The 26,838-nt window shown below is 33.0% G+C and overlaps 2 protein-coding genes and 1 long non-coding RNA gene across 3 annotated transcripts; 2 read left to right on the top strand and 1 right to left on the bottom strand.

Annotated features, from left to right (window-relative positions):
- Nucleotides 1–7,055: 7,055 nt before the first annotated feature.
- On the top strand, nt 7,056–10,413 carry LOC25489145 (elongation factor 1-gamma). Its single transcript, XM_013604591.3, has 7 exons — nt 7,056–7,221; nt 7,300–7,449; nt 7,564–7,624; nt 8,138–8,187; nt 8,766–8,867; nt 9,115–9,622; nt 9,840–10,413. The coding sequence occupies exons 1-7, from the start codon at nt 7,213–7,215 to the stop codon at nt 10,217–10,219; spliced, it is 1,260 nt and encodes a 419-aa protein (XP_013460045.1). The 5' UTR covers nt 7,056–7,212; the 3' UTR covers nt 10,220–10,413.
- A 698-nt stretch (nt 10,414–11,111) lies between these two features.
- LOC25489144 (uncharacterized) lies at nt 11,112–12,847 on the bottom strand. The gene is made up of 3 exons (XM_013604590.3): nt 12,644–12,847; nt 11,544–12,309; nt 11,112–11,461 (listed from the first exon to the last, which is right to left on the bottom strand). Exons 2-3 carry the CDS (start codon nt 12,232–12,234, stop codon nt 11,220–11,222), a joined length of 933 nt encoding a protein of 310 aa, XP_013460044.1. The 5' UTR covers nt 12,235–12,309; nt 12,644–12,847; the 3' UTR covers nt 11,112–11,219.
- Nucleotides 12,848–18,282: 5,435 nt separating this feature from the next.
- On the top strand, nt 18,283–19,985 carry LOC25489143 (uncharacterized). The gene is made up of 2 exons (XR_003010093.2): nt 18,283–18,800; nt 19,929–19,985. It is a non-coding gene; the product is annotated as an uncharacterized lncRNA (long non-coding RNA).
- Nucleotides 19,986–26,838: the final 6,853 nt, after the last annotated feature.

Here is a 26,838-nt window from a genome sequence, read left to right as displayed (position 1 = left end):
CTCAATTATTTAGGCCTTCCAGGGCCTCTTTTGTATTCAGGTGGCAGGACTCCTTCTTGCTCAACTTCTGGCCACATCTCCATGCCATTAATGGCACTTATAGCATTCTGGTAACACCTCTCATACTTACTTCTTGAGTAACATTCATCAACATAATTCTCAGGGTTCCATTGCCTATACCCCAAAGCTGCCACTGCATGCCTGCATGGAATTCCAACCAACTCCCAGAAACCACATGCACAAGTCCTATTACTAGTATTAACAATAAATTGTTGACCATTATAGGTATGTTGTACCTGCCATTCCTCATCAGTTGATGGGATTGGTGTCCAATGCCTACTCATAAACACCTCCTTATCTAGTCTTTTCCTAGGCATAGGCATGATATTGTGATGCCATCTACCAAATTTAACTCTAGCAGTAGACATTCTATTCATTAGGTAATTCCTAATCCACTCACACATAGTTAAAAAAGGCTTATCTCTGGCAACTAAGATTGTAGCATTGAAAGATTCAGACAAGTTATTCATCAGGACATCACACTTAGAGTAATAACTAAATGCATGTTTACACCAGATTTTTGTTGGGTGTACCATCAACCACTCCCAGGCACCATTGTCAACCTTCTTAATCTCATCCATCTTAGCTTTCCATCCTTGATAATAAGTGGCCTTAGCAGCTCCCATCATCAGATCCCTTATGAGAGTTCCACCCCCAAATTTCTTCTTAAAGTTTGCATAAAGATGTCTTAGGCATACCCTGTGCTCAATGCTTTCAAACACACTCATTAATCCCTACAATTATAAAAGGAGGAATATAAGTACAAAATAGGAAATGCACAAATAAAAGGAAACAATACATATAGGAAACAATACAAAATAGGAATATAAGTATGTGAATTTAAAAGGTAAACCTTCTGTTGATCTGATATGAAGACATATCTCCTATCCCTTCCAATGTCATCCATTAAAAGCTCCATGAACCATTTCCAGCTTTCCCTACACTTTGTTTCTACTATTCCAAATGCCAATGGAAAATATTGGTCATTTGGGTCCCTACCAACAACTATTAGAAGTTGACCCCCATACTTTGTCTTTAAATGACATCCATCTACCCCAACAAATGGTCTACACCCATTGATGAAACCTTTCTTACAGCCATCAAAACAAAAGTAGAAAGAACCAAACCTGGGTTGGATTGATGGGGTTGGTCTATCCACATTTATCTTCACATTATTTCCAGCATTCACCCTTTTAAGTTCTGCAGCATACCTCCAAATCATGGCATATTGCCTATCAGCATCACCATCAACAATACTCTGAGCAATCTGTTTTGCCTTCCAAGCCCTACCCATTGTAATACCCACTGCATGGTTTGTCCTCATGTCATCCACAATATCTGAGATTGTTACCTTTTTTGAAGTTTGCAGCTTCTTTACCACAGAAAAATTTGCCACCCACCTTGAGCTTGCAGATCTATTTTTAACATCCCTGGAGCATTTGTGTTTTGGCTTTAAAGTCTTTAGTTGATAAGTGTGCATGTCCCCCACTTTAGAGCAAAAAGCCAAATACCCACATCTACCCTTACAAACTGCCCTTACCCTATAGCTTTCATTTTTCAAAAATGTAATTTCATATCCATTAAGCACATTCCATTCACGTATTGCATCCTTGAATTGTGTGAGTGAATTGAATTCCATACCTAACTTAAATTCATATTGTGCATTAAATTGCTCTGGTCTAAAATTTTCATACCTTATACCATTTTCACCATCAGATGCATCTGGATCTGAACTGTCAAGCTCATCACTAAAATATTCCCCATCATCTGATACATCATTATCATATTCAGTTGCCTTTTGTTTGAGTTTCATTTGCTTCATTTGCTTTATAGGAGAGTTTTTCTTCATAGGTGATTTAGATGCACACTTCTTTATCCTCAAAGACTTACCACCAACATTGACTCTATTGCTACCATTAGCTGGTGCTTCAACTTCAACAGCTTCAAACCCATCATTAACTGGAGCACCCCTCTCATCCTCACTGTCATCAAACTTCACATCTCTAGCACCACCATCATCACTACTATAAACATACAGGTTGTCTTCATCTTCATCACTAGACCCATTGATATCAACACAACAAGGCTCCAATACTTTCACATAACTGTCCCTGATATTATGCTCCACATATACATGAGCATCTACTTCTTCAGCAACAGCTTGCGTTGAAATCAAGTCAGCAATATCGTCCAGAGTGAGTTCAAAAAAGTCATTGTTCACCCCATCCATCTTACCCTATATCCTAAACTCCTCTTTCTCATAACCCCAGCTCCTAACAAGTTCCTTGATAACTGCTACTTTCCAAGCATCAGGGTCTATATCAGACACAATTGTTTCCACACCACCTCTATAGAAAATGGTTTTATGCCTAAAAAACTCCCCACCATGGTGAAAGATGCAGTTGAATACCCCTTTCTTCTGTTAAACAAACAAAACAAAATAAACCAATAATGTTAAGACACGTGTCACTCACGACCCCACACACATACCAACAAGCAGCAAAAGACAAAACAAAACAACAACATCACATGAATAAAAAACCCTAAAAAATTAATTCTAAAATTGATTCTTTTTCAGCAACTTTTTGTTCAATTAGAGCATTGACTGGGACCACAACAACAATATACACCCACTTCTCGCACTAAAAAACTTCATTCATACACATGCAAAAGAAGCGAAACATTACAAAGTAGGAAAAAGTAGGAAAAAGGTGAAACTTACATCTCCAGATGCCCCATCTTCATTGTTCTTCTTTGCTGCTCCTTCGTTCTTTGTTTTCGTCGTGTTCGCGTTCGCGTTCTTAATCACCTTCATCTTCTTCCTACCGTCATTTTTATTCAGCTTCGCAACCTTTCTCTTCTTCAAATCGTTTTTCTCCTTCGCAGACTCCTTCACAGACTTCCCCTTCCACTTCATCGTCTTCTTCGTTCTTCTGTGTCCGTTCTTCGAATCGTTTTTCTACGTTTGGAATGGTTAGGGTTGATAAATCTGTATTGGATTCAATTTTTCACAAGTGTTGTAAATGATAGGGGTGAAATGTGAAAACCCTTCATATTCTAATTAAGTTTAACAAATTAAAATTACCATTTAAAAAAAGAATTAAAAACATTTGATTTAAAAAAACGTGTTTTTTCAAAAAATAATAAAATTTTTTTTTTTAATTTTAAATGATGTGTTTAATGACGTGTTTAACACGTGGCTTAAAAAAAAAATGCCACGTAGGAGATTCTGCTGACTCAACTAGGTTAGGGGGCAATCCTAAAGAATCTTCATTTTACGAGGATGGAATCTAAATTTTTTTTTTTACAGGGGGCAAAACCAAAAGTGGTGTATATTACAGGGGGGGTAAAGGCCTATTAACCCTTCATTAAATAACTAATGTATTTGGATACATCAGTCATTTAATGAATCTAAAAGTGCAAAATTTGCCTATAAATATTGAAGGTGAGAAAAACACAAGAAGGGAGGTTGAATTGTGTTAGTTTTTTCTTCGTTTTTTCCTAATGAAGTCACTAGTCAAAAGCAGATAGAATTCAGCTTCTGAAATGATGTTCAGAATCTAAATGCAGCGGATAAAAACACACACAACGCGCGCGCGCACAGAGAGAGAGAGAGAGAGAGAGAGAGAGAGAGAGAGAGAGAGTGGGGGGGGGGGGGGTAACACACAAAGCAATTATACAGGTTCCTTCCACAAACCGGAAGTAGTCCTGTCCCCATTGCACTTCCAAGGAGAGTTCACTAAAAATATAATATCTGATTACAACTGCTCAATGCTAAAACTAGCAAGAAACTTCAAACTACTCAAGCACAACTGCAAGAGATTTCTTATGCTCAAGAACTAAATCAAGAGACTTCCTATGCTCAAGCACAACTGCAAGAGACTTCTATTCAAATAGAATTACAAAGAAATATGTTTGAGGTTGAACACCTGATATACAATAAGCGGTGTTCACAATACATATCAGATACAAACTCTTAAGACTCTAGAATTTCTAAGATATGGAAGTCGATAAGAAATTTAAAGTGATCTTTGATGTGGAACAATTTCAGCAGAGTTTTGGCACTTGTAAATTGTTTTATCAGTCTTGTCATTCTCTAAGTCTTCACTCCTTTATATAAAGGTGTGAAAGAAACGTTGTTGATTGTTAGCACATCAAAAGCAGTCGTTTGAAGCTTGATCAAATCACCATTGATCTTTTCTCTGATTTGGTTATTGTCCTATGAAGGATCAATTTCAAATCCATTCAAAGTCTGGAGGAACACCGTTGTAGGCATAGCTGTTGTTCTTGTCCTATTGAAGACATAAAACAATGTAGTGGAGATAGTGGTTGTACACTTCGTACAATTGTCCTTTTTCAACGTTCTCTAAAGAATAAGCATTCAATGCCTTCAAATTCTTTTGAAATAACCGTTGTTTCATTCTTCCAGTCTTCTGCAATGATAGGCGTGATTAAAACATTTGAACAAACTTTGAAGCTTCAATCCTTCAAATTCTTTTGAAATAGTTCTCTCTGTTTTTTTTCCTTCTCTCTTTACGTGTGCACTAAACATTTTTATAAAACAAATGTCAATCTTGTGAGCCTTATGACCATGTTACCATAAGAAAATTGCTCTTCTCCCATACAAATTTGCTCACTCCCACGTGAACTGACCAAAATACCTCTAACGTGAGTTAACTCATGTTTAGTATAACCAACATGAGTTAAATCATGTTTCGAACACCAACATGAGTTAACTCACGTTAGACATGAGTTATTTATGTAACTCATGTAGGACGTGAGTTAACTCACGTTTTACCTCAACGTTAGAGATATTTTGATCAGTTCATGTGGGAGTGAGCAATTTTATATGGGAGAAGAGCAATTTTCTTACCATAATATATGGTCCAAACTCCAAACCCATTAGGTAAACAATTTAGCCCAACGTCTGAAACATCCTTCACGAGTGGAGTGTTTAGGCTCTTACTATTCACACACGCCTCACACAAACCCTTATGAATGTAACTTTACAAAACAATCTTTTCCCACCACCATTTCTTCTCCGCGGTTTGTGAACATGGTGCTTCTCTGACGACTTAGTCTTCTTATCTAAGTTACACTACCATTTATAATGAGTTTTTTTATTTTTATTTTTTATTTGTCAAATTATATGAGATATATTTTATAAGGAAGAGTAGTATCTTACTATACTGTTATTCATCGTTTTATATATAGAGAGCTAAAGTAATACAAAACATATCCTATAAATCATATCCTTAAATAATGAATAAATTTTATAAATAGCAATATAAACTATAAATCGAGGTTTAGCGTTTTCTTTTTGAATGAAAACTATTTCATCCGGTCCTTATTATAAGAATCAATTAACTTTTTATATTAATTGAATAACCGATGTATTTAGTCTATAGACTAGAACATTAGTTTTGATACGTTAACCTTGATCTCCGCTAGTTCTAAACCAATTTGCTTTTGTAGTTGTTTTTCACAGGAAGATGATCGAAAAGGGAAATGTTCGAGATGTTAAAGTTCAACCTTTTTGCTTGGCGCCTGTTGCGTAATCAGATACCAACAATAAATAATTTAATTAGGAGACGAGTGCTTCAGCCAAATGCACAATTATGTGTGGGCGTGGTCTCTAGGAGGACATCAATCATCTCTTTCTGTCCTGTATATTTTTCGAAAATATTTGGTTTGATATTTAGAATTGACTAGGTTTTGTTACGGTTTAGCCCACACATATTACATATCATTTACTTCAATTTGGATTACTATGTGGCTACTCAAAAAATATGTTATGTTCTTCATTTGATTTGGGTGTCGGTCATTTGGCGCAAAAGAAATGTTTGAGTTTTTTAATAAAAGGGGATTCTATTCATCATCTTCTTTAGAAAATTAAGATTTAATTTTTTTGGTGGCTAAAGACAAATCGTCTAACTTATGTTTTTAACTATCGCATGCGGTGGTTTAACCCTCTCTTATGTTTGCAAGTTACTTTTCATTGAGATCGTTTGTTGTCTCCTTTTGGCTTTATTACTTAAGTGAGCTTGAATTTTGTTTTTTTATTTTTCATTTTTATTTTTATTTTTAAAAGATCTTTCCGGTTGATGTAATTGTTTTATCTTCCTTTCGGTCTTTTCTTTGCTCTCCTTGTCCGGGAATCGACTAGGAAATTAATTTAATATATTTCATTTTAGCTTATTAAAAAAACTTATGAGTTTTATGGATTTTTAAGAAATGTTATACATATAATACAAACACCAATATTATTGATACTTTTTTGAACTTAGATAGATATGATTTTTTTAAGGAATATATGATTTTTTTAAAAAGGAGGTATGATTGATTTGTTTTATATTTTAGGTAAATATTAATATTTTTATTTAATAAATTAAGGATTATAATATGAGTAATCTTTTTTTAATTACTTATAAGTTATATGGATTTTTAATAAACATTATACAAATAACATAAACACTAAATTATATCTATAAAAAAAAAATTATATATCTAACCCGAACAATGTGTAGCATTACGGATGATATTAAGGAGGGTGTATTGGATTAGAAATTTAAAAGACTTTTTTTATTATGAAAAAGTATTGCGGTATTCAATCAAGACTCTTTACAACTTAAAAGAAAATTTTGTGGCATTCAATCAAACTCTTCATCACTTAAAAAAAGTCTTGTGGTATTCAAAATCATTCAAATTTAGAAGGATCGTTTAATTAATTAGATTTAGTGGGATTTTCTAGTGAAATTTTGTGAAAAAAAGTGTTATCGTAGAAATCCTTAAAATTCATAAAATCTTTTGAAATCTTATAAAATTCATAAAATCATTTCAAATCCTTTAAAATCTTATAGTGTAAATCCATTGAAATCCAAATTGTAAATCTTGATAGTTTTTTAAAATCATAAAAGTCGTTAAAATCATGCAAAATCTTTTAAAATTATCAAGACTTTTTAAACCCTAATCCAATATCAAAATAACATCTCATCAAACCTCAATGGAGGATCAACGAATATTCCAAAAGAAAATAAAAAGACTAAATTGACCCTTTGGAGACATTCGCAACGCATCGCACAGAAGAGTCCTGCTTCCCAACTCAAACTCGAACTGTGCTTTTTTTTCTTTCTTTCTTCCACTTCTACAGTCATGGCTCTGGTTAGTCACTTTCTTCAATTACTTTGATTCTTCTTCACTTATTAATAACTAATCTAATTGCAAAATTTGGTTATGTAGATCCTGCATGCTCAGAAGGGAAACAAAAATGCTTACAAGACTCTGATTGCTGCTGAATACAGCGGTATCAAAGTTGAATTGGCTCCAGATTTTCAGATGGGTGTTTCCAATAAAAGTCCTCAATTTATCAACATGAATCCTATTGGAAAGGTATTCTTTATCATGCATAGTAATGTTTACGAGGATTGATTTTGCCATCCAGAAAGGGTTAGCACCACAGCTTGTTGTATGTTAATATCTAGATTTGATTATGATTTGTTACAGGTTCCGGTCTTGGAAACACCTGATGGTCCCGTCTTTGAGAGCAATGCGATGGCTCGCTATGGTATGCTTAGTCTATACACATGCAATATAGATTTACTGTGATGATGTTATTTAATCAAGTAGCTGTAAGACCGACGATGTTGTAGGGAATTGAGTGTTGGGTGGCCAACATGAGAATAAAATAAGCGTAGCGGAGAAGAGGATGTTGCGTTAGATGTTTGATAAAACTAGATCAGATAAGATTAGAAATGACAATATTAGAGAGAGTTGGGGGTAGCATTTATAGTAAAAAAGATGGTAGATAATATAAGCTTAGATGGTTTGGATATGTAGAGAAGACCCGTGGGTTATGTAGTAAGGAGAGTAGATCAGATGGATGATAGTTAGATCACTAGAGGTAGAGGAAGACCCAAAAAAATTATAACAGAAACTATTAGGAAAGACTTAGAGATTAATGAGTTGGACTGTAATATGATTTATGATAGAACATTATGGCGTAATTTGATCCATGTAGTCGACCTCACTTTGTGGATAAGGCTTGGTTGTTATTTAACTTTGTTTGGGTTTGCTGCAGTTGCTCGATTGGGTGAAAGCAACTTGTTTGGATCATCTCCCATTGATCAGGTACATCTTTTGTTTTATTGTTTTTGTCATGGCAGTTAAAATCCAATTTTGCCATTATAAGTGAATGTGACTATACCCATAATCTTAGTTTGGTGGAATTGTGTGGAATCTCCCCTGTTAATCATGTATGGATACATATAATCTACAATCTTTGAATTTTTTTCATGATTATGCCCGTGGTGACAACTTTAGTTGTTTTGTTTGAGAGGTATGTGCTATGGGTTTGATTTAAGGTTTTAATCACAAAATATTTTAAGTGTTATGATGTTGTTATGTGAGCTTTGCTGCTATGCTAGTGATATTGTTTTATTTTCATAAGTATTTCAAGTTTTAATTATGTTGTTATGTGAGCTATGCTGTTATATGAGTGATATTGATTTATGAATTTTGTTTAATCTTATTATTAGTGTTACGATTGTACGATTTACACTTTCCGATGATTTTGCGTGAAATCTCGACTTTAACTTACTTTGGTTTGCTCCATTTTTTAGCGTGATACTATATGTAATATTAATATGTTGTTTATCTTTCTTGGAAATGGCCTGATATTCCATTCTACTTGTAATTTGCTGTTTCAGGCCCACGTTGAACAATGGATTGATTTTTCTTCTATGGAGATTGATGACAACATTATGAAGTTGTATCGGCCAAGACGTGGATTTTCCCCCTACTTGGCTCCAGTAAGTTGCATGCGATGTTATTTTTTCAAATTCGATATTAATTTGCTTTGTTAACTGGTTTGAAGTTTCGAATCTTGAGTATTGAATATTGATAACAATTATATAATTTTATATAATGATATATCAGTTGATAACAGTTAATTTGCTTTGTTTTTAATTGAGTTTTTGTCAATTGTAATACTAATACCTGTTAACTTCCCCTTTTACTGAATATTTTCCCGTTTTTGCAATTTGTGTCTAAATGAAGGTAGAGGAGGCTGCAATTTCCTCATTGAAGAGAGCATTTGAGGCTTTGAACACCCACCTTGCCCACAATACCTACCTGGTTGGGCATTCTGTTACCCTTGCTGACATTATAGCAGCATGCAACTTGTATTTAGGTTTCGCTCAACTCTTGGTCAAGAGCTTCACCTCAGAGTTTCCTCATGTTGAGAGATACTTCTGGACCTTGGTCAACCAGCCAAATTTCCGAAAGATATTCGGCCAGGTTAAGCAGACTGAAGCTATGCCACCTATTCCATCTGCTAAGAACCCTACCCAGCCTAAGGAATCCAAGCCCACATCTAAAGATGCACCGAAGAAAGTGGCTAAATCAGAGCCCGAAAAGCCCAAAGTTGTAGAAGCTGAAGAGGAAGCACCCAAGCCCAAACCCAAGAATCCTCTAGATCTTCTTCCTCCAAGCAAGATGGTTTTGGATGACTGGAAAAGACTCTACTCTAACACCAAGACCAACTTCCGTGAGGTTGCAATCAAAGGTATTGTGATTAGTGATTACGCTCCTGCGGTTCATATTTTTATGTTTTTGTAGCCTCTAGGATTATGATTGTAGCTTACATCCTTTGGAAATATACTATTATAGCAATGTTTTTGGAAGCTCTTCTCTTTATCATGAATATAATGTAGTAAAGAATGTCAAAATTTGTTAATGAGGTTTGAGATCATGTCAATATAATTTCTCCGTTTGACTTGCAGGATTCTGGGACATGTATGATCCAGAGGGATATTCTCTCTGGTTCTGTGATTACAAATACAACGATGAGAACACTGTTTCTTTCGTGACACTGAACAAGGTTGGTGGGTTTCTTCAAAGAATGGACTTGGCTCGCAAGTATGCTTTTGGAAAGATGCTTATAATTGGATCAGAGCCTCCATTTAAGGTGAAGGGGTTGTGGCTTTTCCGTGGACAAGAGATTCCAAAGTTTATCATGGATGAATGCTATGACATGGAGCTGTATGAGTGGACCAAGGTTGACATCTCCGACGAAGCTCAGAAAGAGCGTGTCAGTCAGATGATTGAAGATTTTGAGCCATTTGAGGGAGAGGCTCTTTTGGATGCGAAGTGCTTTAAGTGAAAACTAGTTCCAGTTCCCTTTGAAAGGCTATGGTTTTGCCACGGCTTTTCGGTAGAGTTTCGTTTCTTTCCTATTTTCTGCTATAATATAATGATGAAATTTGAGATATTTTGTGATTTCAACGTTGAAACTTAAATGCTTGATTGTGGTAGCTTGATTTTGATGGTAACAAGACCAGTATTACAGGTTCTATATTTCTCCTATGTCGTAAGCATGTATGAAATTTGTTGGATTCTCTAAGACGCCAAAGAAAAAATAAAAATTTAATCAAAGAGGCTAAATTGCGATGTGAATACCAAATGTGTTCATTTTTTATTTTATTTTGTTGGACAAATGAATAGAGCAAAACAAAATATGTCCCTTAAGTACAACTCGTATAGTAAAAAACTGTAAGAATAGTTGATATGTTAGGGTGCGTGTTCAAACCCGCAATATCTCTCGTCACCGCATTTAGTATGTGTAGATTTCGTTGATAAGCTCTATAAAACTTAAACAAAGAGTATAATAAAATAGAGATTCCCAACATTATGGCTGAAATGTACTTTGTCTGTTCTGTTTTTTTTTTTTCTTTCCTAAGTTCAATGACTTATGATTGGTTTAACAAATATAAATCCAATATATTATTAAAGTTTAGAACTTAAAACATAAATAAATGTTATCTGCAATGCAAAGTACTTGGCAGTTTGATTTGGATTCCTAACACTTGCCTTTAGGCTAATATATTCTAAATTAGAGTTTCACAAAACACCTCATAGTTTAATTTGGATGTGAAGAAACATAAAAATGCTAGGCAAGTAACTCATAATCTTGCCAATACCAAGGCCTTTTTGAATCAAAATGTCAAGATAATAGACAAGAACAAAATCTTGCTCAACTTCAAGATGAAAAATAGTAGTGCCTAACATAAAACTTGTAAATAAGGATATCAGTTCTTAAGAACACATTGATTTCCTAAATATGACAACTCCTAATTCAATCTGAAGTCTTGACTATTGGTGGATCACCTGGAAATATCAATCTCAATTAAGTTTTCATCCTCATTCATATCATTCATTTCTGCTAAAAGCTGCATGAGACTTTGTTGATTGAAAATGGATTCTGAAATGAAATCTGGCCTGGCTTCCAATTTTTGCATAGATTCTTCAGTTAAGTTAGACAAGTTCCTGCTTGGAAGGTGGATTTCGATCAAGTTATCCTCCTCGTCCTCGTCCTCCACCTCATAATCTTCATAGTCATTGTCATCTGAAGGATTGAACATAATTATCATAGATACAGAATATAGCATATAAAAAAAAAATGAAGAGATAGATAAAGAATTTTGTACCAGAGATAGGATAGACCAAAGAAGAGTATGAGACTAAACTACCCTCTTTTCCATTTAGGTTATTATTTGTATCTACGATAATTCTGTTAAATCCTTCATCGTGATCATCATAGTCATATTCGCCGTCTTCATCATCAGTGTCAGAAACTAACCTATCATGACTCAAGTTTTGATATCTATTGTGATCAAACTCAAAAGTTTCGCCAACGATTGAGCCATTACTTCTTTCACTATCTGATGGAAACGAAGAATCTAATCGCAAATCATCTTGTTGCATATGCTCAGGAACACTGAACTCAAAAGTTCTATCCATGACTAAGAAATTTCTGCTTTCACTATCCAATGGAAATGAATATTCCAACTGTGCTTCAGCTTGCTCCTTATGATTCTCAGCATTTTCACTTTGTATATTATATTCAGTCTCACTAACATCTAATGCTGATTGTAGCTTCTCTTTCAGCAACTTTTCTTGAACTACACTTTCATTTTTAGATCCTTTTTTCTTTTTCAATGTGACAAGAAACAAAGTGGATACAAGAGCAATTGGTATTGCAAGAAGAAAAGAGAAGTACTTCGAAATTGAAAAGAAAAATGACAAGAAAACAAGAATCAGCATGATTGTCAGAAAAGTGCTTAAATTGGAATTCAGCTTGGAACATAATCGTTGCTTGTTTGCCTTCATCATGATCATTGACTTGCAAGAATGTTGATTAAACACTTAAACCACAGATTGATGCACAACTAAATCAGAAGAATGTTGAATAACCTGTTTGGATAAACCACTTAATTAAGCATTTATAGAATATGCACTTATCATATAAAGTGCTTACGTAGAAGCTAGTTTTCTAACAAAAGATAAAATAAAGTCAAATTATTTTTCATATAAAGTATAAGTTGTTTTCATAAGCTCGTGGCGAGTTTATAGAAGTAAGCTGAAAACAACTTATGAACATCTCAAACTATTTCTATATGTTCTTCCAAACAGTTTTAAGAGTGGTTATCTTAGTAGATAAGCTCAAATAAGCTAATACTAACAGACACTAAATAAGCTAGTACATAGCTAAAATGTCAAAAAGGTAGCTAAAGAGGGAAAGTTTTACCTCGTAAGTGTGAAGAAGAAACCAATTTCACAACTTAAGCTCCAAAGCAAATTGTTTCTTATTTATCATGCTTGAAGTGATTGACATTTTATGGTCTGATTCTTGAATTATCAATTTCCTTGACTGCTGAAAATCTTATCTGTTGCTATCTTCAATTGATTATCTAGAAGGTAGCAAAATTAGATGTTTTCAATCAACATTATATTACTAACTTAAAATCTTGAAATTGCTGAATGCATGCATGTATCAAACATATATGACCCACCAATATGGCACTACATTAAACACAACAAAACAATTATCATCAAGACAAATCCATAATGTACTCATGGATGATGTTGCATGTTTCTATGTTTTATATTTTTGTTCACTACTAGACATAAGTCACTTATTAAAACTCAATATACCAAAGTTGGAAACACTTTCTTTTTTTTCCATTCAAAATATCAACCATACCCCCATAAAGGTAGGCAAATATTTTCTATGGAATCAAGCACAATTTGAGCACTTTTGTGTCTTTTTTTTCTTGACATGATTTCATGTTTTGATTATAGGCTTTTGTGGCAATTGAGTTTTGGTGACAACCCAACAACTTTGGTCATGTAATTTAAGGTTGGTCTAAGCCTCGTTGATGCTAAAAAACCTACGTGTCAGAAGTATACTTTCTAACAATACAAATTATTCGAAGCTTCATTTTTAGGAAATACATTTGAAGTCACGCAAGTAGACCCCTTATATGTGGGCCACTCATGCTTCTACATGCTGTGAAGACTCTAATGGAGCCCCATTCATGAACATATCTTTGTCGGGTGGTTTCCACTACCATCTTGCCCATGCATACTATGATTGCTCCATAGATTTGTTGAATTGCTCAAAAATCTGCAAAAACAAGCATTAAGAGTTAAGATTCAATCGACTTTTTAAGTTGAAAAAGGCCCATCAAAAGTTATGATTCAAAGAAATGAACAATTTTAAGGGGGTATATTGCACAAACTTCCCATAATATAATGTGACTATTGACTAATATAATAATTACTACAAAGACCCATCAGCTGTTACACAAAACGGAAACAAAATGGTCAATAATGTGATTGCAATGCAATAATTCAGCCTTATTTTAAGTAAAACAAAATTGTTAAGATGAGGGGGAGTTCAATCATGGGACACACACAAGGACATATATATATAGACACAGAAATAGAAATCTAAAACCGACCGTTTACTATGTTCATAATATACATAAATAATTCATTTTTATTTTTTACTCAAATTTCAAAATTATGGGACGTGCAACTGTCTTTAAAAGTAAATTTTCTTCAGAAGAAGACAAAGTTTAGAAGAGGACAAATATCAAGAGAAGACAAACTCCTCAGAAGATCTTCAGAGTTTTGACTGTTGACTTCTTCCATCAGAGCTTGCTTACAAATCAGAACTTGTCTTCAAGTTTTTTGATCAGAGATTTGACTTTTGTTGACCTTCTTCTGATCATAGTTTTCGTCATCAAAGCTTCTTTTTGAGTATAAATTGTGTTCCATTGTGTTCAGAGCTTGGTGTATCAAAACCAACAAGTTGATTTCAGATTCAAAATTTAATTTTATGGTCCTGCACATTGAGCAAAAATTATAGTACCCAATTGTTCTTTCAGACATTGTTATCATCAAAACCTTAGAGACATTGTTCTAAAACTCACTTTGGTTCAACAATCTCTTCCTTTTTTGATGATGAGAAACTTATGTATCTTAAAGAACAATTGTCTTTGTTAACTAACTTAACTTATAAGAGGGAGACGTTTGTAAGATCCCCCTAAGTCTAATCCAGATTAATTAAAACATGGGTCTTTCTAACAAGTGCCCGTTAAAGATCCTTGTTAAGGAAACAAAAAATAATATTTCTATATTGGAAACTACAATTTTCAAACTTTTAAAAAGTTGAATTCATCATTTTCACCACTTTCCAACACAATAGTCCTATTTGTGTTCTCTTAACCAATGTCCAAAGGTACTCTTTAGCATTTCCCTTAAAACATTATAAAATTTAAAGAGTCATAAGAAATTAAGTTAACACTCTAGAAGAGAATTAAATTACTACTTTTACTCCTTTTTTGTTATCAACAAAAAGTGAAACTTGTATTATAAAACTGAGAATTTTTTTCAAGTACAAGTTATATTATTTGACGTGCATAAAAGGGTTGCAATAAAAAGGGTTTTCTAATTCTGCATATAGGATAATTGTATGAGAAGTTGCTGAATGTCATATATATAGTTGAGACTTCATTGTAGCTTGCATATGAACTTGAGTGACTCTCTGAGAAGCTAATTCAACTCTGATATCAGTTTTGAAGTTCTGAAAATATCATGGTCTTAGAGGCACCAGAGGGAAATTAGCTTCCAGATCAAAGAACTCATACACTTATGGGATATTGTCAACTGGAGGTGGCAGGTGATTCCTAACATTCCTCCTTAATCAACTAAATCAATATTCATCAGAAGTTATGAGAACCATTATCTGAGACTGAGAGCTTCCTTGTTTTCCCTTACTTGCTCTCTCCCATATTCCTTGACCTTCAGAAGAAAGTCAATAAGTCATACACCTGAATTTTGAGCTCATCCCATTTGAGATCATTCTCCTCAAAGTTGTATATCTATGGCCTTTCATCCATAGGTTGAACATAAAAAATTGATTAATTGTTATGAAATATAGCCTCATCATGAGATATGGGTTCATGGTTGTAGTAAGCATATAAGGGAGAAAATGGAATTATGGCCAAAGTTTCTAGTTGAGGTTCACGGTAGTCATCAGGTAACTCAGTTTTGACTACAAATGAATTTGGCTCAAATGTAGGCTTAGGCATAAGCCAGTCCCGCATGCAGCACAAAGGGTTTCTTTCCTTTGTATTTTTTCTGAATTGTGTTGGATTTTTCTGAAAAATCTTTTTCTAAGTTGTTAACTAAACAAAGCAAGCAAAGATATATTGGATTGTTAATGATGATTATAGTGAGTTTGAGTGCAATGTGGTAATTTATAGATTTGTGAAATCTATAAATTACCACATTGCACTCAAACTCACTATAATCATCATTAACAATCCAATATATTTTTGCTTGCTTTGTTTAGTTAACAACTTAGAAAAAGATTTTTGTTAATGTGGTAAGCAAAATATCAAAATGCAGGTCAATATTTCGTTTTTTTATGACCTATTAGGGGGGTATTTCAAAAAAAATATATTTTATAGGGGGTAAATCAAAAAAAATATTTTACAGAGGAAAAAACCAAAAATGACCTATATTACAGGAGGGTAAAGCACCATTAACCTTAAATTTTTCTATTTGTAATTTTAATTGAGTACTTCATTTTTTTTTAATTGAGTACTTCATGATTCCCTACATGTATTTTTATTTGAATATTGTGTGATTAACAATTGTATTAATCTAATAATTTTATTGTCAATTACTCAAAAATGAATGAAGGAGGAAAAAACTAAATAAATGTAACATTATATAATATATACACACAAACACACACTCATACACACGTGTTATAGACCATTTTGGTCTTTTACACATCTAAAAGAAATTCTACACAAAACAGGCAAAAAATATTTTTATGACACCAAACAAGCAAAAAATATTTTTTTTTTTATTCAAATCACTTATGTTTTGAAGTTAATCAAATATAAATCACTTTTGTAAAAAAAAAATAAATAAATCATTTTACGTTCAACTCACCTTTAATTAGAATCAATTATACAAAATAAGTTCTATCAAAATCAATTCTTTCTACCACACAATCAAACATACGCTGTTTTATTAGGCACATCTTGTGTTGGAAGATTTTTTTGATTTCATAATATAATTCATTTTAGTTTGTTAAAAAAACATAATAATAAATGTATTTTAATTTCTTTTGACCGAATTAAATATATTTTAATTAAAAATTGAAATAGGTTATAAAATTGAGTCATATGCCTCCATTTTTCAGGTTCGCAACGGTTTACATTTTGTAAAATAATCTAGAAGTCCTAGTTCAATTGGTAAAATGTCAAAATTGTTAGGTCGGATGCTATGATCGGGGTTATAACTCCGGTACCTCCACTTATGTGTGAGTTTATAATGACTTTGTCATTTCGTCTATTTAAAAAAAAATAATAATAATAATACACTTTATTAACCTGGGTAAGATGTCAAAAGGTAGGACATATATCGGTAAATAGAGTGAGATCAAGATTTTTTTGTTGTTGGAAGGAGAGTGAGATCAAGATGTTTAGTGGTCTATTATTAAAAAAAAAAAGATGTTTAGTGGTCTATTAAAAAATAAAATTATAATGAAATACATTTGAATGGTTTAAAATAATATTGAAATGCTTGCCCAAAATAAAAATAATATTTAAATAAACGAAGTTAAAGTCCAACTGAATATTTTTTTTAATTAAATTTCGATGAAAAGTTATATCTTGAATTTTGTCGGCAAACTTTCGATTAAGTACTAATGTAGTGACACAGAAGAAAATTTATTTAAAAATATATATAATATACTCCTTCCGTTTCAAAATAAGTCCCGTTTTAGTCAAAAAAAATTGTTTTAAAATAAATGTTACTTTTGATTTCCAATGCAATAATAAGTTTTTCTTTTCAACTATACCCTTCAATTAATACTATGTTACATTACTTCCAAAGTATTATTTTTTCTTTAATGAAAAACAAACCAATAGTTGATTATGATAATTTGGTAAAATTGTTATGACATTTGACTACTTTATTCCCTTCCTTAATATGTGTGCAATTGGCTAAAACGACACTCATATTGAAACGGAGGAAGTATTGATTTTTTTGTGTATTTAGATAATATATTTTTATGTTCCCGTGAGCTTAACTCAGTTGGCAAGGACAATGCATAATATATGCAAAATTCAGGATTTGAACCATGGACACCACAAAAACAAAAGATATATATTTTTATTCGTAAATTTTACTCCATTATATGATACAATTTTTAAAAATTAATATATATAATATACCACATTACTTTCTATCAAAAAAAGAAAAAAAAAAGAATCAAGAGTGTATTATTTTTTTGCTTGGATGCATTTTGTCAACTTGACACATCATAAAAAATAAACTTCGGATTTACTGGTAGAGAATTTCTAATATTTTTTCCCTCAAAATCATAAATCAACGAAAATAAAGCGACAAACATCTCAAACATTTTGATATAAACATCTATTAAAGGGCCCTTAAAGTTTTACACAATTTTCAAACACTTTACAAAGTTTTACACAATTTTCAAACACTTTTACATTTTAGTAATTGGATAAACTAAAAATAGTCGAAACCAATTGAGTTGAAGTCTCTAAGATGTTAAACTTCTACAACATGAACCAACTTTTGAATTCCAATCGAAAGAAGTATTTAAATTTAGTGTACGACACTCATCTCTAAAAGCAAACCACAACACCTTTCTCTTGGTTCATGCCTTTTTAGTTATATCAGTTTCTATCAAATTTCAACATAAACATTTTCAAATAAATAAGGGTACTCAAGTCATTCCAACAAAAAAAAATGCCAAAAGAACGGTAAGACGAATCTTTGCACTCTCTCTCCTCTCTCTCTCTCTCTCTCTCTCTCTCTCTCTCTCCCTCTCTCCCTCCTTTCCTCAATTTCCACACTACTTAAACTACTATTCCGCACACACTCTCACACAAACTAAACATAATCATCATTCACTATCATTTTTCTCATCCAATGATGGATATTCAACAAGAACTTTTCAAGTTCAAACCCTACATCAGTGGGGCCCTCATTTCTTTCCTAGCCATTTTCATTTTCATCCATCTTCTCCCCTTCATCATTACCATGGTAACCTTCTACTTTCCACTCTTTTTCTCTACTGCCCTATTTGCCGTCGTCATCTTCGTTTTGACAAAGATCACCCCACCCAACAATGACCCTATTCATGTCCCTAGACTAGCTGAAGAAATCCTCGAGTATTTTGTCATCGCTGGAAACCACCAATTCTACCACCCCGACTACAACAACCATCTTGCCAACCACCACCATCCCGAAAACTACTACCTCCCTGCCAACCACAATCAACTCGATCTACCTCCTCCCGACAAGGTTGATGACAACAAGGATGACTAGAAGTCAAACCATATATCACCGTAAGAATATTACCCTATCTTAATTTGCTTCCATTCACTGGTTATCCCTTCCTAAAAAATATTAACTTTAAATATATGCTAAATTAATGTTCATTTTTTATCAATTTTTTTTCTTCTTTCTTTAGAGTTGTAATTGAATGTCAATATTACTATACTTCAAAATTCAAATATACCTTTTCTTTTATTTAATTGATATCTAAAAAATTAAATTCATATTATAAATGATGTTTGTGATTTGATAGTTTTGAAAGATAAAGTTGTCACTGTTATTAAAGATAATTGATGTAGATGTATTGGAGAATGTTTGGGATCTGAGTTTGGAGCAGTCACAATCTATGAGTGTATGCCGTAAATAAAATCTTATCCGTCCGATCAAAGTCAGACAGTTCATAGTTTAAGGTCAATATTTTCATATTAAGAAAAAAAAAACTGTATTAAAATTTGAGCCGTCTGTTCTAAATCCATTCAGAAATGTTTTTAGGTTGCAATTGTGATTGTTGGCAATCCAAAGAATAATCGATGTAAATGTACCAATAATAATAATAATGATGATGATGATCCGAGAATATTTATCATTTTTTCATATTGTTTAGGTCAATGCGGAGTCGTCCTTCTACGGTACAGTTACCCGTTTACTGCTGATTCTGTATAATCTTGTGTCTGACTTATGACTTTTACGTATAAGAAAAAACCTTTATTTCAATACATATATTTTTTCAAAAATCCCAAAAGCTTATGACTTTTACGTTTTTATAAAAGGGTTTTTCTATCATGTGCAAATTTGCACATGTTAAGAAGTTTAAAGTGGTAATTTTGACTTGGAACTTGTGCATTTCATATTAAATATGTAGCTTTATAAAAAGCTAATGTATTTGGTCTAAATTTAAAGTAAATACATCAAATTTTATTGACTAAATTTTCTCTTATGAAATCAGAGAGAGTATTTGCATCAAAGGATATAAATGTCGTTTCCCATGTGCCATCCACATTGTTAATTTCATGGGTACACCTAAATATGCTCTTATATATTATATCAATGCATCTAGCCTAGATTATGGTTTGATTGTTTTTTAATCAATTGATCATAGTCAATTTGTAATGTATCTTGTTTTGGATTTTGTTTTTCAGGTGATTAATTGTGAAGAGAAGACGGTGATAGAGTGCTAGCATAGGCCATATATAAGTGAAAATAGATCACAGATAACAGACTGAAGATGATGCTCAACTATATAGATATATGGTAGAGGATTAAATAGTTAATTTATGATCACAGTTTGTGTACTTCTGGGCTTTTATTTTCCTTTGTAATGGCTATATAAATGCTACTCAATATTAAATAATACTAGTACATATCTTCTCTTAAATTCTTTTGCAAGTAAGATAGTTCTAAGTTCTAATCTAACCATTGGGTTGGTTTTAATTTACTCGAGTTTATTTAGGAAAGAAAAAATGTAGATTATTAAGAGGATTTTTTTTTTAAAAAAAGGCAAAATAAATTATATTACGATTCCTAAGAACAAGGTTAGTTAGAGAAAAACCAAAAGATCACAAAGTCAAGATACGTTGGAAATAGTGAACAAAACAACAAGCATGAAAAAAAAAATCAAAATTAACTTATGCCAATACACAATAAAGGGTTAAACCATCGGCTATGATAATCAAAAGCAAAATTGTCGGTTTTTTCCTTTAACCACCAAAAAGAAACAACAGGCTATGATAATCAAAAGCAAAAGTTGTCGATTTTTGCCTTTAACCACCAAAAAGAAAGAAGCTTAACGTTGTTAATAAGCTGTAGCGTGGAATAGCTTCCTCCTGGCGAAGACTCTCCCTGGTAAGGATGTTATATACGCCTCACGCAGTATACCAAGCAACAAGATCCGGAAGACTAAATCCAACTATCTGAAGAAACATCCTGCAAAGACACATCAAGAAGCAACAATTGGCACTCTACTAAAAGTTCCTGCTCCCACGCCCTAAAATTCCTCCTCCAACACCAAGCGCCCCCACTTTCCCCACCCTAACCGCTCCATCTCTGCCACCGACGTCCATTTGTTATCAGATAAATCAAACAGACGCCAGAACCTAACATATAACACTTCGTCCCACAACCACCTAAGAAGAATCAGACGCCCACTAAAAGACAAACATATGTTTTTCCACCCCGACAAACACAATCTAATACGGTCAAGCAATGGCTCACAAAAATTCAACCGGTGAGCATCTCCCCCAATTATGAGACCTAAATACAAGAAAGGTAACTGGCCAACTTTTACATCTCAACACAAAAGCAGCCTCTTGTAATAATAATTCCAACAAATAGAATCGTACACCTTTTTGAAATCTACCTTGAATAATAATAACTCTTCTTGCATTTTCTGGCCTTATCAACAACCTCATTAGCAATTAAAATACCAAATAAGATCTGCCTTCCTTTTACAAAATCTGACTGAGAATGGTATATAACACCACCAATGACACTCCATAATCTATTTGCCAACTCTTTCGCCAACAATTTATACAAACATCCAACCAAAGATACATGCCAAAATCATTCACCCGTTGGGGACTATCAACCTTAGGAATTAGAGCAATGAAGGTGCAGTTAATTCCTTTAGTTAATTTCTCATTCCGATGAAATTCTGTAACAAAATACATAATATCATCTTTCAACTTCACCCAAAACTCTGTGATAAAACCAAATGTAACCTCATCAGATTCAGGAGCCTTATTACTATCACAATCCCAGACCGTTGCTTTCACTTCTTCCATGCTGAAAGGTTTTAACAAAGTCGCACCATCATTATAAGAAAAAGTACGAAAACAGAGATTTTCCACACTAGGTCTCTCCACAACAGTAACCTCATAATGAGCCTTAAAATGAGAACACACAGCCTGTTGAACATCAGACACCCTTCCACCCACGCACCATTCACTAAGAAAGAAGAAATATTATTACCTCTCTGCCGACAAGACATTAAGCCATGATTTTTTTTTTATGAATTGGCATCACCTTCACACAACCAATTCAAGTGAGATTGCTGCCAATAAATACTGGTAAGCACTCGGGATAGAGAATGTAACTCATCAATTAAAGCACATAATTCCTCTACCTCCAAGTCATTAAGTTCATCGCCCTCCCCTTTACAATCCAACAGAGAGATACATGCTTTTAAAGAAGAAATTCTACCCGGCAAATTACTAATGTGTTTTTTATGCCACTCTTTTAGTTCCGCTTTCAACAATTTAAATTTCTCTTTTAGGACATAACCACCCCAACCATTCACCTTGAAGGACCAACACTTCTCACCGACAAACTGCTTATAACCCGATACATCTGCCCAACATTTCAACATTCTAAATGGCTTGGGACTCTAATTCTCCTCATTAACAGATAAAACAATGGAATAATGATCATACAAACTTCTTAACTGCGCCACCTGAAAACAATCCGTCCAAGTTAAACACCACATCTCTGATAATAAAAATTTGTCTAGCAGACTCATAGACTTCCTATCATCCCTAAACCAAGTAAATTTGCGGCCAACAAGCAGAAGGTTAATCAAGGAAGTATCATCGATCAACCTGTTAAAAACATCAAACCCCGCCAATCTTTGAAAAAAGTCCTCGCAGCTATTCTCTCCTCTAAAGAACACACCACATTGAAGTCACCACACACACATAAATTCCTCCCTACATAATTACCAATTTGAGCCTTCAACCTTTCCCACAACAATTGTTGTGTAGCCACATCACAAGGAGCATAAAGATTAATCAAATAAAACTCCTCATCTGTTAAAATAAATTTCCCATGATTTAACAACAAATGATCATCTAAAAAGTAAGAGCACACCTCCATTTCGTCACTATTCCAAATAATAGGTAAGCCTCCAGAAGCACGGACAGATGAACGAAAAGAAAAACCACGTGACATGCCTCTCCACAATGAAGCACAAAGATACTCATCAACAATCGACAATTTAGTTTCTTGATGACACAAAATAAACGGTTTTTGTTCACTCACCAATTTTCTCACCTCCGCCTTCTTCTCGCAACCACCCAACCTCCTCACATTCTAAGATAAGATCTTCATTGGACACACCACCACCGTTCGCCCTCCCTGCCCACACAAACACCCTCACCGACCCTCTCCATCACCTGGTGGGGGTAGATGGGCAAGGGTGACGTTGGGAAAGGTGTCTTTCTGCCTGGAAGGATGATCAATTGGAACAATGTGTTTCTTCGTTGGATAACATTTTTTTTTTGTAGGATAATGTTGTTGATAAATGGGTCTAGATTTATACCTCTAATGAAGGCTACTTTGTCAAATAGGCATATCAGATTCTTTCTCACATAGAGTAGCTCAATACTGATATTCATTCACAACTGGTCCTGAATAAAGCCTGCCTTTGGAAGTTTCATTATTTGCTTTGAGAATTTTAAATAAAAGTATCCCAACAAAGGCTACTCTTTTTCGTTGTGGTGTGGCGTCTTCTAGTTCTCTTGTTGTGTACAAAATGGTGTGGAAATGAGGAAACTATTAATCACCGTTTCCTTCATTGTGATTATTTTAGTAACGTATGGAGTCATGTTTTTTTGTTTTTCAGACGTCTCGTTTGTTACCCCAATTGATATTGGGGAACATGCTCAACAATTTGGTAGTGCACATGTATTCAAGAAAAATATTTGTTTCTGTTTTCAAGTAATCTGGTTGACTTGTATATGGATTAACTGAAAGGAGCGTAATGCCAAGAATTTTTTTTTTAACAAAGAGCTTTTGTTGAAACAATTATTAGATTCTATCAATATTCATTCTAGACTCATAATCTTATTTATGTTGTTGATTTTAACTTATAGTGGTTTAATCCATTGATTTGCATTGGCTTATTTACTATGTAATTTTTCTTTTCATCCTTGTGATGGTCCCCTTGGTTGTATTGTTGACACTTTTTTCTTTCCCTCTAAGGAACTAATTATTAATATATTTTTTAAGAAAATTTAATTATGTTTGCGTTTTTACTTTTTTTTTTAAGTGTTTTTCTAAGTAACATATTAACAAAGATCAAACTAAAGAAAGCAGAAACCAACATGAATTAAATCAATTGGAAGAACCAAAATTTCTACAAGATGACGATACAATATTCAAATCATAACCTAGAAAAATAATCATATTTAGTGTCAGACATACATCAAATACATATTACATCGAAAAAGAAAACCTGGTAATCTTCTTTTGTCCTGGTTCATGCCCTATTGTATTAGTTTCTACCCAATTTCAACATAAACATTTTCAAACAAACAAGGGCATTCTAGTCATTCCAACAACCAAGAAATGCCAAAAAAACTGTAAGAAGAATCTCTACACAACATCAGTTACATTCTCTCTCTTTTCTTTCCACAATTTCCCACACTACTTAAACCACCCTTGCTTAGTTGCTTAGACACTCTCACACATCACTATCCTTTTTTCTCATCCGATCATGGACATCCAGCAAGAACTTTTCAAGTTCAAACACTACATGATCGGAGCCCTCATTTCTCTCCTAGCCACCTTCACTTTCTTCCACCTTCTCCCTGCCATCATTACATTGATAATATTCTTCTCTCCACTCCTTTTCACTACTACTCTATTTACTGTCATTGTTGTGATCTTGACTAACACCACTCCATTCAATAATGACCGTATTCATGTTCCAAGACGTCGCGAGGAAATTGTTGAATATTATGTCATCGCAAATCACCACCACCAACCCCACCCTGACAACCACAACCATCATCCTGCGTTACCTCCTCCTGACAAGGATGATGGTGATGAGGATGATGATGGCGATGATGATGACAATGTTGAAGATTAGAATGCAAAACATCTATCACCGTAAGACTCTACTACTCTCTCTTAGTTTGATTCAATTCCCTTCACCCTAAAAAAAACAACTTTAATTATAATTTACTAAATAAATTTTCATATTTTTTTCTTCTTCTTTTAGAGTTGTAATTGAATGTCAATATTATTGTTCAAATAATTTTCTTAAAACTTGTTTTAGAATAATTTATTTATTTATTTTACTATAAGAGCTGTAATTGAATGTCAATATAGTTTTTCTTAATATTTTAGGTCAAGTTGAGTCATTATTTTACGGTTACGGTTATCCGTTATTGCATGTCACTATCTGTCTTGCCTTGCGTTCCTTTTTTATGATAAAAAAAACCTCAATTTGATGCATATATTTTCTCAAAAATTCCATAAGCTTATGACTTTTACGTTATATATTTTTTGAAATCTAATGCATAATACTGTATACTCTTAAAGGAAGTAAATTTAACTGTAGCATTCCCCATGTGCCATCCTGTATTCACATTGTTAATTTCATGTATCTTGTCTAGATTATGTGATTATGATATGAATTTTTATAATCAAAACTATTATACTCAATTTGTAATGTATCTTTGTTTAAATTTTCAGGTGATTAATTATGAAGAGAAGACGGTGATGGAGTGATAACAAATTAACAATAGGCCATATAAATGAAGTAGATCACAGATAACTGATGGAAGATGATGCTCAACTATAACTATATATAGTAGAGGATGAAATAGTTAATTTATGATCATAGTTTGTGTTCTGCGTTTTTACTTTCCTTTGTAATGGCTATAAATGCTGCTTAATGAAAAAAATAATAAGTACTTCTCTCAAATTCTTTTGCCTGGTTCTAACTTCTAATTATCTAACTATTGGTAGGTTTGAATTTACTTGTTTTAATTTAAGTAAGAAAAGAAAAAGAAATTGTTTCAATATGTGATTCTTTCTAGATTTCGATTTCTTGATCAAACTATATGATCAAGATACGATGATAAATTCCATCTAAAATACAAGAGTAGAGATCTATCGACTCCAAGAGTAAATGTAAAGAGTTACTCCAAATCTTGACCATTAATTGTAATCTTAATTAATGATTGTGATTAAATACTACTAATTCTTACCATAGGTTTTTCCTACTCCTCCTTCCAAAACATAACGTTTTTCCTACTTCTTCCAAAACAACCCATCAGATGTGAAAGAAGATCTCAAATAAATGGTGTAATATGATGTTATTTTTTTATTGAATCCAAGAGTATGATGTAAATTGAATCAGATTTTCCTATCCGATAGAAGAACACAATATGGTGTAAATTGAATGGGAATTTTTATTTTCATAGCTATGGATAGTCAAAACCCAAGTAGAAAATGGAAACTTTTATTGAGATTGCCGAAACAAAAAAGGGTGTTGCTAACCGGTGCCCCCGGGGCACTGGTTAAGGAACAATAATATTAATGTGTCTCATTTAATTTCATTCAAGTAAAGTGAAAAGTTTATCAACATAATTAAAATAAGAAAACACTGCATTTAATACTCTTAAAGATACACTTCCTTTCATTTGTTATTCTTGTGAACTTTTTAGATTTTTTTTTTTAGTCCCCTTGCTTCCTTTCATATCTTAACAATTTTTTCTCTTCTTGTGAATTTTACTCCAACCGAGTTTTTTTTATGTAATTTTTTTTAATCATTTTTTTCTTGCAAGCCAATTCACTAAAAATCCTATACTCAAACCAATTTTTTTCTATGATTTTTTTTGATGAAAAAAACTATTGTTTTTTTTTTTAAATTAAAAGTTGTAGAAATAAATAAAATAAGACAAACATTATATAGTCCAAAATAAATTTGCAATTACAAAGATATAACATATCCAATTAAAGTATGAAATACAAAATCATATTGATGGAGTTTAATGAGTATTGAATACAACCATTCCTATTTTAATTAAGTTGACCAATTTTTCCCTTTAATTAAAGTAAATTAAGTGGAACTAATTATTTTTATTGTTCCTTAACCAGTGCCCCCTGGGGCACTGGATAGCATTACCCAACAAAAAATAGCTGAGTTGTTTAGGAAGACGGAGTAGGAAAACCTTATGGTAGAGATTAGTAGTAATTAATCACAACCATTAATTATAACAAAATTAAATATCAAAATTTGGAGGATAAAGATATAACAAATCACAT

Source organism: Medicago truncatula, chromosome 3 (genome assembly GCF_003473485.1).
Source record: "Medicago truncatula cultivar Jemalong A17 chromosome 3, MtrunA17r5.0-ANR, whole genome shotgun sequence".
Lineage (NCBI taxonomy): Eukaryota > Viridiplantae > Streptophyta > Magnoliopsida > Fabales > Fabaceae > Medicago > Medicago truncatula.
Note: the sequence above shows the minus strand (reverse complement) of the source record. Positions and strands in the feature narration are given on the sequence as shown.